Source organism: Heloderma suspectum, chromosome 3 (genome assembly GCF_057233095.1).
Source record: "Heloderma suspectum isolate Gila_16-S chromosome 3, 16-S_ref, whole genome shotgun sequence".
Taxonomy (NCBI): domain Eukaryota; kingdom Metazoa; phylum Chordata; class Lepidosauria; order Squamata; family Helodermatidae; genus Heloderma; species Heloderma suspectum.
The window spans coordinates 84994852-85008166 of NC_139460.1; the positions used below are offsets into that span (position 1 = coordinate 84994852).

Below are 13315 nucleotides of genomic sequence, written 5' to 3' on the forward strand. Positions count from 1 at the left end.
CTGCTTTAGAAATCAACCTGGGATTCTGCATTATTTAGAAACCAGGTAAGGTCATAGTTTCTCCCTGGCAACAATCCAGAAACGTAGCCACGTTCCCCCTTCTCTCCTCTTGAAGGAGAGCAGTTCAGTATTGGCTCCTCCTGCTCCTGTAACTCTGCTGATGCAAGCATTCATGTGACTGTCTCAGCTAATATAACTTGCAGCACTTACAAACAGAATAGATTTTAAAGACTGCTATTATAACCATTTATAATATATAAAAGATTACAATATTAATTGTGCTGTTATTGGGATTTAAAAAAATAAAATACCTGGGCAAATAAATATTACATTCACATGTATCTGTTGTTGCCATAGAAAAGAGATACTACAGCCAGCGTGGGTAGTGGTTAGAATGATGGACTTGGGAAATCTGGGTTTCAGTCCCCACTTGGCCATGAAGCTCACTTAGGGCACAATCCTAACTAGATAGGGGGCTATCGCCGACCTTGGAGGTGACCACCTATCCAAAGCAAGTCAGGAGAAGCATGGGGGGATCATTCCGTCCATGGCTCCCCTGCCTTGCTATTATTCGCTAGATAGCCGTTTTCAGCTGTCTAGCGGCAGGGGAGCTGACCGGGAGAGGAGGATGCCATATGACACATTACATGTGTCGTACGCGGAGCTCTGCTCTCCCCAGCCTGGAACGCCCCTTTGCAGTCGCTCTGCGCTCCTCTTCTGAGCGTGAAGGATGGGGCTTCTCTGTGCTGCCTCTGAGGTAGCGTGGATGAGGGGGGCAGTTGGTTTTCCAGGAACAGACCTCAGAGGTCGGTTTCCAGAAATAAGCATATCCTATGGCCCTCTAGACAGTGTCTAGCGGCCATAGGATTGCTCCCTTAGTGACTTCAGGCCAGTCACTGAGACTCAGCCTAACCTTGGGTTCCTTGCAAGAGGAAAAAGGGTAGGATATATAAATGTAAATAATAATAATAATAATATTACAGCCCAGGTGGACATATCAGAACAAAATTCTTCAGTAATAGAAAGAGTAACACTTTAAATTTATTTTGCTTATATATAATCATTATGCCTGAAAAAAATCTGATTCCATTCTGTTTCAAGTTCTGTCTTAGTATCAGACTTTATCTTCAATGCATGCTAACGGGTGGTGGATTTTCCCTAGATTTTCCCATTTGATATGGGTTCGGACAGCACAATAACCCATCATGGATTAAATAAGCCTTTGTGCATCCATGTGTTATAATGGAGTTGCAGACAGGCATCTAGGGTTCTGCAGCACCTTGCTGAAAATTCTTCAGCATATTTTTAACAATCTGAAAAAAATGCAAAGGAAAGTTCTGTCCTATTGGATTACCTTAATAGGCTCCCTAGATGGCTATAGTGGGCCGCTGTCTTTCTTCTACCTATCTATGTGAAGGGAATAATAGTGACCAATATCCAAAGATGGATTGGGTAAAGAATATAAAGCACACTCTACATTGCAACCATTACATAAAGAGATTATTAACGATTCTTTTAACAAGACTCTATTTACTGCTTTCATAGCTTCTGGCACATAGGTTTGGTCTAGAGCAGGGGTGGGCAACTTCTGGTGCTCGGGGGCCCACATTGCACCCGTGTCTGATGCGGACACCAAAATCACTTCCGGGAGCTTCATTCTGCTTCCAAACAAGGCACACACTCCATTTCAAGCCACCACGGCAAATTCAGCAGTGGCAGGGGGCAGCAGGGGCCACAAAAAAGGCCAGGGGTTGCATGTGGCCTACGGACCGCATCTTGCCCACCCTTGCTCTAGACTCTAGTCTTCCCCAACCTAGTGCCCTCCAGATACTTTTGGACTACAATTCCTGACCATTCGTTATGCTGGCTGGGGCTGATGGGAGTTGAATTCCAAAACATCTGGAAGGCACCAAGTTGGGGAAGGCTAGTCTAGTCTCTGACAGGCATTTCTGCCTATTGTGGTTTCTGAGATCTCCACAGCGTTATGACTGGATAAAGCCAGCAAGGAGGTGGAGCAAATGGGGGCCAAGAAGCAGTGGGTGTTGTGGAATGAGGGGATGCTAAACTTCACATATTTGTGTAAACCATTCTGTGGTTCATTATATAACATTAACTTTAGAAATAAGTTACCTTATAAATAGGTTATATCTGTTCCAAAATGTTTGGAACTTGAAAAATTCCTGTCAGTGCTTTGATAATATTAGGAGGGAGGTTCAAGCATAAAGCAGAATTCCTCTCAGTAAAGATCCAGGGAATGATCCAGTCTCCTGCCTGGTTGTAACTGATACCTTTTAAATAGTTGCAGTGAGATCTGAATAGAAGTGCTTTACAGTATCTTTTACAGATGCAAATGGCTACAGAAAGTTGTACTTGGGTATCTGTCCCTGACTACAGAATATATCATAACAAGGTCCCCTAAGAACCAAAGACCCATGCTGGGTCAGACCAAGGGTCCATCTTGTCTAACATCCTGTTCACACAGTGGCCAACCGGCTGCCTGTGGGAAACCCACAAGTAGCACATGAATGCAATAGTACCCTCCCAGTTGTGTTCCCCAGCAATTGGCACACAGAGGCAAACTGCTCCAATACTGGAGGTAGCATATAGCCATCAGAACGAATAGCCATTGATAGACTTGTCATCCATGAATTTGTCCAATCCCCTTTTAAAGCCATCCAAATTGGTGGCCATTACTACATCTTGTGGTAGCAAATTCCATAATTTAACTATGTGCTGTGTGAAGAAGTAGTTTTATCTGGCCTGAATCTCCCACCAATCACTTTCCTGGGAAGTTCCTGGGTTCTAGTATTATGAGAGAGGGAGAAAAATGTCTCCCTGTCCACTTTCTCCACACCATGAATAATTTTGCACACTCTCACTTTCGTACTATATAAAGGTGGAATTAGATATGAAAATGACACAACTCAACCTAGGTCATGCTGAAACTTTATCAAGCAGGGTGCATCTGATGGACATGGGATACTTGGATCTCCAAAAAGCTTTCGACCAAGTTCTTCACAGCATGGCATGGGTGGGTTGGAGGGAGGAGCTGTACTCTTCGCCTCCTCTTTTCTCCTAAAACCACTCCCCAGTGGGAGTTACTTCCCTTCAAGGAGAAAACTGCCTGAAAGAAGTGACAAGGGATGCACAGGGAAGGCTTCAGGTCTGTCCTCCTGCTGCCTCTGATGCACTTCAAATACCTGCTCTTACTTTATAGCAGGGAGTCAAACCATTACATTTTGGGGTACAGTTCAGGTTCAGCTACAACTGAAGGTGTTCCAGTTTGGTTACAGTTCAGTAGCCCGTTTGGCACACAAAATCAACCAATTCAGTTCCAGTTCACTTGATGAAATTGAAATATAAGGCACATTATTTATAATGATCATTTGCACCATGGGGCGGCACAAGCCCACAGGCCTAAAACTGCTGCAGCTTTTTATTTGTACTTTTTTTATTTGTACTTATTTTTTTATTTGTATTTCATTTGTACGGTTTGATTTTAATTGTATGATCAGAGATATGTGAAATAGGTGAAGAAGCGGGCAAATCCATTTTAAATAGGCAGGAAAGGATTTGATAATTGTCATTGTCATTAGCTAACTTCAAGATTATTATTTTTCAACTGATTTAATGAAACTAGGGAAACAAAGAATCATCAACCTTAAGCAGATGGATCTCCATGTTGTAACTTGTTGTAAGATCCATCTGCTTAAGGTTGATGATTCTTTGTGAGGCCTTGGCAAGGCACTTTGCAGATAAAATTGATCAGATTAGGTGTGTTACTCTGCACACTGTGGATACAGTTAGTGAGCAAGAGGCGGCCTGTGGCAAGCCAGTTTTGTGGGATCGGTTCCAGCTTCTTCCTCCTGATGAAGTGGACAAGGTGCTGTCATCTGTACGGCCTGCTTACTTGATCCTTGCCCATCTTGGCTCATTATGGGCTGCAGAGAGAGACTGGGTGAGGGGATCAGGGCGGTGGTGAACGCCTCCCTTGAGGAGGGAGTGATGCCATCAGCCCTCAAGGAGGCAGTGATAAGACCACTCTTAAAGAAGCCCTCCTTGGATCCTCAAGTTCTGAACAACTTTTGCCCAGTCTCAAATCTGCCATTTTGGGGCAAGGTGATTGAGCGAGTGGTGGCGGTGCAGTTGAAGGCACACTTGGAAGAAACTGATTATCTAGATCCATTTCAGTCGGGTTTCAGACTTGGGCATGGGACAGAAACGGCCTTGGTCGCCTTGGTAGATGATATGAGGAGGGCTCTGGATAGGGGTGAATGCTCCTTCCTTGTTCTCCTCGACCTCTCAGCGGCTTTTGATACCGTTGACCACGGTATCCTCCTGGACCGCCTGGAGGGGTTGGGCATTGGAGACACCGTATTGCGGTGGTTCCGGTCCTTCCTCTCCGGCAGGTCCCAGAGGGTAGCACTGGGAGAGGAGGTTTCGGACCCGTGGCCATTTACTTGTGGGGTGCCACAGGGTTCCATCCTCTCCCCGATGCTATTTAACATCTATGTGAAGCCGCTGGGGGCTATCATCAGGAGGTTTGGGGTGCAGTGTCATCAATATGCAGATGACACGCAGCTCTACCTCTCATTCAAATCTTCACCAAGGTTGGCCGTAGAATCCCTGTCCAAATGTCTGGAGACAGTGAGTGGCTGGATGGGGAGGAATAAGCTGAAGCTGAACCCTGACAAGACCGAGGTACTTTTGGTGGGAGACAAGAGGAGGCTAGGGGATGTTGACCTGGTGTTGAATGGGGTACGGCTACCCTTGAAAGACCAGGTCCGCAGCCTGGGGGTCATTTTGGACTCCCAGCTGTCCATGGAGGCTCAGGTGTCAGCTGTGAGCCAGACAGCACTGTATCAACTCCATCTGATACGGCGGCTGCGTCCCTTCCTTCCCGACCATCTGCTCCCATCGGTAGTACATGCCCTGGTCTCCTCTCGTTTAGACTACTGTAATGCGCTCTACGTGGGGTTACCCTTGAAGACAGTTCGGAAGCTGCAGCTGGTACAGAACGCGGCGGCTCACCTGATTAAAGGCAGCCGCCGGTGAGATCACATCACTCCAGTGCTGAAGGAGTTGCACTGGTTACCAGTTGTTTTCCGGGCCAAATTCAAGGTGTTGGTTTTGACCTTTAAAACCCTATATGGTTCCGGCCCAGCCTATCTTAAGGAGCAACTCCAGCAGCACCAGACAGGCCTCTTAACAAGATCAGCCTCGGATGGCCTTCTCTCTGTCCCATCAGCCAGGACAGCTAGACTGGTGGGGACGAGGGAGAAGGCCTTTTCTGTGGTGGCCCCCACTCTGTGGAACTCCCTCCCTAGGGAACTCCGTCATGCCCCCTCTTTAATGAGCTTCCGTCGTGCATTAAAAATGTGGTTGTTCAGGCAGGCATTTGGGGTGGGTTAGGGTATTTTAGAAAATGGTTTTATTGTAGAATTTTATTGTTTTAAACTGTTTTATTGTATGTTCTACATCGCCCAGAGTGGCTGGGTGACCAGCCAGATGGGCGATTAATAAATTTAATAATAAATAATAAATAAATATAACTTCTGTGTTATCAAACCCCATCACAAAGGGGAAGGAAGCCTCTAGGCCAATCCCTGCTTAATGCTTCCCAAATCCAGCCCTTAAATATGTTGGAGTATAGAAGTCTGTACAAACCTAAAATATATAAATCCTCCCAGATATTGGTTTTATAGCAGCCCTCTTTGGGTGCTCTACTTACTGTGTTGTATGAATGCGTGAAGAGCCCCATCCCTCTCTCATCACATCTGTCACCCTGTACGCATAGAAGACTGTAGTTTGAACAGGAGAGCCTTCTGCATTTGTGGAGGCTCTCCACGCAATTAAGAACCTCCAGAAATACAGAAGGCTGTCCTGTTTAAACAATCGCCCTCCACATGAACAGAGCAACAGATGTGACGACAGAGGGGGCAGGGCTGAAGCGTTCCCCTCTTCATGCATTCATACAGCATAGTAAGTAGAACATCTGAAGAGGGCTTTTATGTGCTCATTCTAGTTCTTGTGGGACCAATGAGCGTACCACATCATGTGTTTTATTCTTCGCTTAAACCTTTATTCTGAACCAGTAACCTAATTTTTTCCAGTTCTGTTCCAGTTCAAGTTCAGCAGAGATGTTCATAGGATGGTTCAGGTTCTATTCCACTTCAGGCAAAAATAAAGGTTCGTTCTGTTTTTGGTTCAGGTTCAGTTTGACCCTGCTTTATAGAGAATTGGTGGCTACCGATACTGACTCCTGAGTCTGCTGCTGTCACATCTAGTTTGAACCATGTTTCAAAATAGACAAGGGCTCCGAAATCACTCTGAAGTCATCAGGGGAAAAGGATATATTGCATGCATGGTGGACTTACAATTAGCTGAATGTGGTCTTTTTCAAACTTTGAAGGCTTCTGAAAAGCAGTATTTGTACTTCTGCTGTTTTTAAAGTTTTCTGAAACAGCTTCTGACAAACCAAACTTTTTTTTGTTTATGTGTTTTTTATATTTGAAGGACAAAAAGTTCAAGGAACAAGATACAAAGGAAGAACCTTTTCACCCACTTCTGAAGAAATCTGAGACAAATTCCCCTTCCTACAAAGAGCCTTCCTCTTGCCTTATGACACAGATACAAAATACGAAAGCTCTGCTGAACGATCGCAGAGCTAGCCAGGGTGGTGCACCTGAGAAAGGTTTGTGGTAGCTATTGATATGGTCTGTGCCTGTTTTGGTAAACCTATGTATGCATGTTTATTCAAAAATACATTCCGCTGTGTTCAGTGGGAATTACTGAGGTAAGGATAGCAGCCTTAAACAAGTTTAATAGATATTCACCTGGTTTGCCCAGTGGCTTGTTTAAACTTTGATGTGTGCTGGCATATGCCTGGCGCCAGTTGCCTAAGTACCCACCCAGGTGTGGCTTGCCATGCAGTCCGAACCAGGGCAGCATGGCTTGTTTGAGGAGGAAATAACCCGCAACCCAACAATAGGCCATGGGTTATTTGAGGATTGTTTTCCCCTCAAGCCATGTTTCCCAGATTTGGATGATGTGAGAAGCCACGCCCTGGTTGGTAATTAGGCAAATGGTGCCTGGCATGCACCATGGTTTGTTTAAGCCACAGTGATTGTGCAAACCAGGTAATTCACCCTTCCTGGGGAAGGTAACTAGAGCACATTTACACTTATTTCAGTTCTCTGTCATGGCTTCCCTCAAAGAATACTGGGAATTGTAGTTTGATGAGGGTGCTGATAATTTTCAAGGAGAAAAGAAAATGGAGAAATCCCAGGTGCCTATAGAAAAAAGTTTATTATGTTGTTTTATGTTGGCCCAACGCGTTTTGGAAATCTTGATTTCCTTCTTCTGGGGCTACAATAAAAATATATACATACCTTAGTCATGTTATGTTTCTCCAGAACATATAAAAACATCTCAAACATACCTAAAATAAATAATTACTATAAAATTATATAGATTTAACAGCCAATTTTAACCTATACACAAATAATACTTCTGACATTCATATAAAATCAAGAAACCATTACTTTTAAACACATTAAAACCAACCAGGCTAAAATAAGAACAACAAAGTGCAAAGATTTGTTATTGTCTGTATACATAAAAAACTTCAAATGAGGACATCAGGGTTACTCTAACTGCAATAATTATGTTGAAAATAACACATCACTACTGGTTTATAATATTAAAGAACCTTCCTCGCCTAAAAATAGACCAGTGACTTGTCTACCTTATATTGCACACTTGAAACTGACCAGCACCGTTTGTATAAGCATATTAACAGCAAATTATATAGATTGTGTTGGACTACATTTATAATCGGATGGACTTCATGAAGTAAATTTGTAGTAATGAATGGGTACCATTTGTAAATAGCTCTCAAAAATGGCATCCCTAAAGCATACTCTTGGAAGACAGAATTTTTCATAGAAAAAACTTAAACTATAACTCCCTTATATGACGCCACCATTTCATGATATAATCCAACAAATTAAAGACCACACATCTGGTTTAACCATACTTCAGGCCATTTTATATTTTACATATTTTTCATCTCCACATATATTGTTTACATGTTGATGTCAAACTGTGACTTATATACCCAGAAAACATGCATGTAACTAGGTATATTGCACAGATATATATCATCATGGAGTCGGGATTAGCCACTGCTCTCCATCTTGTGTATGTGCAATGATACACTTTTACTCCTGCATTATTTGTGCCCAGCACTAGACATCTAGATACATCCCAGAAATACAAATTATGTTTTGGGGTAATTAGATGTTCTGAAATGTCTCTTGTTTCCTGACTTCCACTATGATCAAATCATCCTGGCTTTTCAAAGAGGTTTCCTTCCTCTAGTCAAACTTGTTAGTGTACAATTATCTTTGCTTTTGTCCTGGGTTGTGGTGTGATTAGCCTGGGAAGTGACATGGCAACAGTTTCCCTTTGTCTAGCTTTTGGAACACAGTAGGAATTTGAATAAATGGGGTCAAAGAAAGCCACCAATCATGCAAGGAAAATCCTAGTATTCAGTGTGGGTGGGGGCACGTGTGCACATGTATTGTGTTTAGGAGAGAGACTAAATGGAAGGACACGAGAAGGAAGAACATTTAAATGAGTATAAAGCATCAAAACACAAGCAAGAGAAAAAGAAATGAGAGATGGGAAAAGGGGGGTTGACAGTCTTAACACAGAGCAGAGGTATGGTGGTAATAATGGAGATGTTAGACTTCAGATGGGGCAGGAAGATGATAAAGTGTGCCAATACAAAGTGAAAAAGAGAAAGCAGGGTAACATATCCTATAAAGAAGAAGCAGATATACAGATGGGAAATGGCATATTTTAAATTAAATTTATCATCACTGCTTTGTTCTGGGGATATTTTCATGTTTAGAGTTAGGATTTTAATATGCCAAAGCCTGAAAACCTTGCACAATACTTTTCTTCAGTCCTTCCTCAGGCAACTTTCCATGCCATTAATCAGCTAAATTTTGGGCTTGCCTATAGAAGACTAAAAAAAGATCCCACAAAGTTTTTTTTTTCTTCCCCTGACTCTTTTTGTATTGTTTCATAGATTCTCCTAGCAGTTTGAGCCCTTTCCATGAATCAGCAACAGCCAAGACAGGTTGTGTCACCTCCTATTCTTTGGAATACCTTGAAATCCAGCAACCTGTTCCAAGGACCCCAAGGCTCATGAAACGGCAAGATTCACCTCAGCAAGAGCCCTCAAGCCCTGGCAACCAGAACTTGGATTCTCCTTTAATTCTGAACATTGTACATTCTTTTGAAACTGGTGATAGAGAGGACCAAATAGACCAAGTGTCTCCCAGTCACCAATATCGAATGCTAAGCTCACCAGTAAATTTTGGTCGGAGAAGCTCCAGCGAAAGGACATTGTCTCCACTCTTCCAGCCTGGAGGGACTTCCCCCAGTCCTACTAAAAGTCCAGTTCACCCCACTCACCTGTCCTTCACATATGATGAAAAGAGCAGTTCTTTCAGAGAGGAAGCTGTGTCTCCAACCCAGTTGAATAACACCTCAAATCCTTTGGGGAGCCCTAACTGTGTGAAAAGCAGAGGCCGATTCCCCATGATGGGCATTGGACAGATGATGCGGAAGAGGAATCAGTCAGTAGGATCACCCACAGAGAAGACTCTGGAAGCAAGAATGCCTCAGTTGCAACAAATGAGTCCAACACAGATTTCCTTCAATATAATGGACCCTATAAATGGCCAGTGCTGAGGTGACCATACTCAAAGTCTAAATTTGTATAGTACTCGTTTCTGGGACTTCTTCACAAAAATAGCGAACACTTACAAATGTAATGTTTTCTCTGTATAGTTGGTTATCATCTCTAATAAGAAAATCACACAGTCACACATTTGAGTGGCGTTTCGCTAGTGCAGTTGACAAAAGGCGACCACTTCAAGTGTTGTAAGGACTTACTCAGTTTTAAAGACCTACTGTACATAGTCTCCCCAAGTAGGTACTTTCTGGCTATCTCCTAATACTGCACACAAGTTTATGTCAACAAAAAATCCCTCCACCTAACAGCTTGATTGATCAGTGAAGCCATGGTTGATGGACTTGTTAGGCATTTGTGATCATCTCTGTTTCACTGGCACAAGCATTAGTCATATTGTTCAAAGAGAGGAAAAATAATAAAGGACAAAGATTTTTTTTCATGTTTCTCAAGCAATTGTGTTTTCTTATTTCATATACAGGATGAAGAAGAAACAGACCTGAAAGGATTTGGGGAAAAAAGCACAAAAGCTAAATATACAGAGCAAGACGCTGATAATTTTACTGTCCAATCATTCTCCACCACCTAAGATCAGTCTATATTTTTCCTAATAAAGAAAATATTCATTTTGTAAGAAATGTGACTGTAAAGAGACGTGTTCATCTTACAACTAATTTGGCCATTAAGAAATCTGTGTTCCCACTCTTCTCATCATGAGACTAGCCACGGGTGCTTTAAACAGTCCATACTTCTAAATTCTCTGCTTTAAAAACTTGGTCATCTCTTCTTTGTATAGTTATACCATATATGTGAAGGTGTTCTTAGAAAAAAATTGTATGATCTCAGTTTTAGCAAAACTGCATTGGACATACTTGAAAGTGTTGCTGAGAAACTCTGCACTGCATTAAGAGGAGTTATCAAAGGACACGTCTGCTAGCTCCAGTGCCATTTGCAAATGGCAGGAATGGTGATGCAGTTGGATCTCAAAAATTCAGTAGTTCTACTAACTGTGAAGATTAACTTTCGTAAAAGGCAAACATGTTCTGTATTCTGCAGCTCTTTTTATATTTCACAGTAAAGAAAATGTCTGCATAAGAAAATAGACTTTTTGTGCAAATAATTTGCTATGAATTTACAGGGTTTTAGCCAAAGACTATTCTATGGTTTACCTGTTCCCTGCTAGGACATGAGTTATGTGTACAGGATTCTTGATCATTGTTAACATTCACCTGGCACGATAGCAGATTATCATTAATGACATACATGCTTCCCCTGTTCTTTAGCATACATAATATGTAGATGTTAATGCCTTCTTAAAAGAGAAATCAGAATGAGTGACTTTTTGGATAGAGGGATTGTTTTAAAAATAATTTTTTAAGTCATCTGATGCCTTCATTAAGAAAAACCAAGATTAGATAACATTTTTTCTACCAAGATGCTATAGAAGGATCTCAGCTCAGCTCTGAACATTCCTTCAAAATGAAGATTGAGGCGCAGGACTGCATAGGTCTCAAGGGCATCAGCAGTCCTTTGGCTGCAGCCATCTTGAAATCTTTCTGACATGAGTGAGGCCACATGTATGTGTATGAGCACATCTAAGATGGAACCACCCTTATCCATGGGCTGAAATGCCATATTAGAAATAGGTGCATGCATGAGAACAGTTGTTTTTGTTTCAAAGATGGTGGAGAAGCTCCAGGGAAAGGATGTTGTCTCTGCTCTTCCAGTCTGGAAGTTCTTTTATTACCAGCATCACGGACTTCCTTGCAGTTTTAAGGTCCACAATATTTCATTCCCACAAGTGCAATGGTGTAACTCTGAAATAGCACAATACCCAGATCTGCAGACCTGTAGCTAAGGCTTAGTTCTCCTAAACAGTCGATTAGATGGTATTGCCACAGGTGGGGGACTCACATGTCTAAATGGGGGAGGGGGGAATCCCTGGTGATTAAAAGCTAGATGGAGAAGGGTGGAAGCCTAGCCTTCCCCATGACATGCTGGTTTTCTACATGTAGTACCTTTAACATTTTTCTTTCTCCACAGAGGAGCATTTAGTTTCAACATAGAAGACCACACATGCAGTCTGAAGCTGTACAGCCCAGATACAGTTTTACTCCCTCATCTTCTGGTTGCAAGAACTAGGCCTAAGCTTGTAACATATAAACATCTACGTTGGCATGAACCTGCAGGGCCGAAAGTGTTTCAGAATCTTCAGGTAAGTTCAGCAGGGCTAGAAAATGGGATGAGAGAAATGGCAAAATTCTTAGCTATCATGGCCCAGGATTCTATGCCTGGGAATTTTCTAGCCCTGCTGAATATGGGCATATTGGGTTGTCAGACCCTTTTTTTTTCCGGCCATGATCCAGAGACTTAGCACTACAAATCTCTAATGTCTTTGCCTTTGAGTAGTTTTATTTACATTTTCGCTCCTGCATTTCCACCCCTCCTTGAACAAATCACTCTACAGTTTAAATTTGGTAATGTTTACTGCAAGACTGCAGTTCAACAGATCAAATAAGGTCAACAAAAAACACCTAGTTGTAATAGGATTATGCCATACTTTGGGTGTGCTTCAACCATGCTTTAGAAAAATCTCTCCTTCAATGTTTCCATTGGTGTTTTCAAAATACACCAGAACATTCTGATAAAATATCAAGACCCGTACACCACGGATGTTTGCAAAAGTCATAAAATATATTTGATGGCATTTACCTACAGAACATAAGACCAATAGGATGGTAATAATCAGCATACCATCCTGTGCATGCTTCAGACTTGTGTATCTGAATGTCTTTCAAATACTAACTTGAACTATCAACTCAGGTTTATTTGGAACCCAATGAAACATTGGGGGAAGCAAGAAAGAGCTGTATTTGTTGTGAACACACAGTAAATATATGTAATATCAGAATGAAACGTTGTCGCTGAATCTTTATTTTTGTATTATAAAATACAAATACTGCATTGGTAAATATAGCTACATATACAGCTTATCCTAGAAGCTGGTTCCTAAGGTTCACACTTGCCAGCAGCCTGTAGCTAACCATTCTGTGGTTACTTGAGGCTCACTGGAGAAACTGGTAGCATCAGATCAGGCAGGTAATGTCCCATAGTAAGCAGAGTCAGGTCACAGTAGCCAAGATCAGATTAACCAGATAAGGGCCAGTTCGCACGACACGGCTGAGCCACCATGGGTTATTTAACCTAAGATGAGCTGTGCTTTGTACAGATGCTATTTTGAATATGCAACCCCCAGCCAGAGGTTGCACCATGTCGTGCAAACCCAGCCACCATGGATTATTCAAAGGTAAAACAACCCTCGCATAACCCAACTACTAATCAAGGGTTATGCGAGGGTTGTTTAATCCTCAGCCTACGGTGGCCAGGTTTGCACAACATTGTTGCATATTCAAAAAGTGGCTAAACATGTAACAGCTCATTGTGGGTTATTTAACCCACGATAACCCACCAAGTTGTGCAAACCAGGTCACTGTCTGGTCAAGGTACCAAAGGCAACATCAAGGCAGAAGAAAACAGACCCTTGGAAAG

At 42.3% G+C, this 13315-nt stretch overlaps 1 protein-coding gene across 1 annotated transcript in view; it reads left to right on the forward strand.

Moving 5' to 3' along the window:
- Window positions 1-12679, forward strand: part of HUNK (hormonally up-regulated Neu-associated kinase) — an 88087-nt gene extending 75408 nt beyond the window's left edge. Inside the window, exons 9-11 of the mRNA XM_084841715.1 lie at window positions 6517-6694; window positions 9098-9766; window positions 10248-12679. Of these exons, the coding sequence (XP_084697841.1) occupies window positions 6517-6694; window positions 9098-9765 (846 nt within the window). The 3' untranslated portion in view covers window position 9766; window positions 10248-12679. The remainder of the gene's footprint in view (window positions 1-6516; window positions 6695-9097; window positions 9767-10247) is intronic.
- Window positions 12680-13315: the final 636 nt, after the last annotated feature.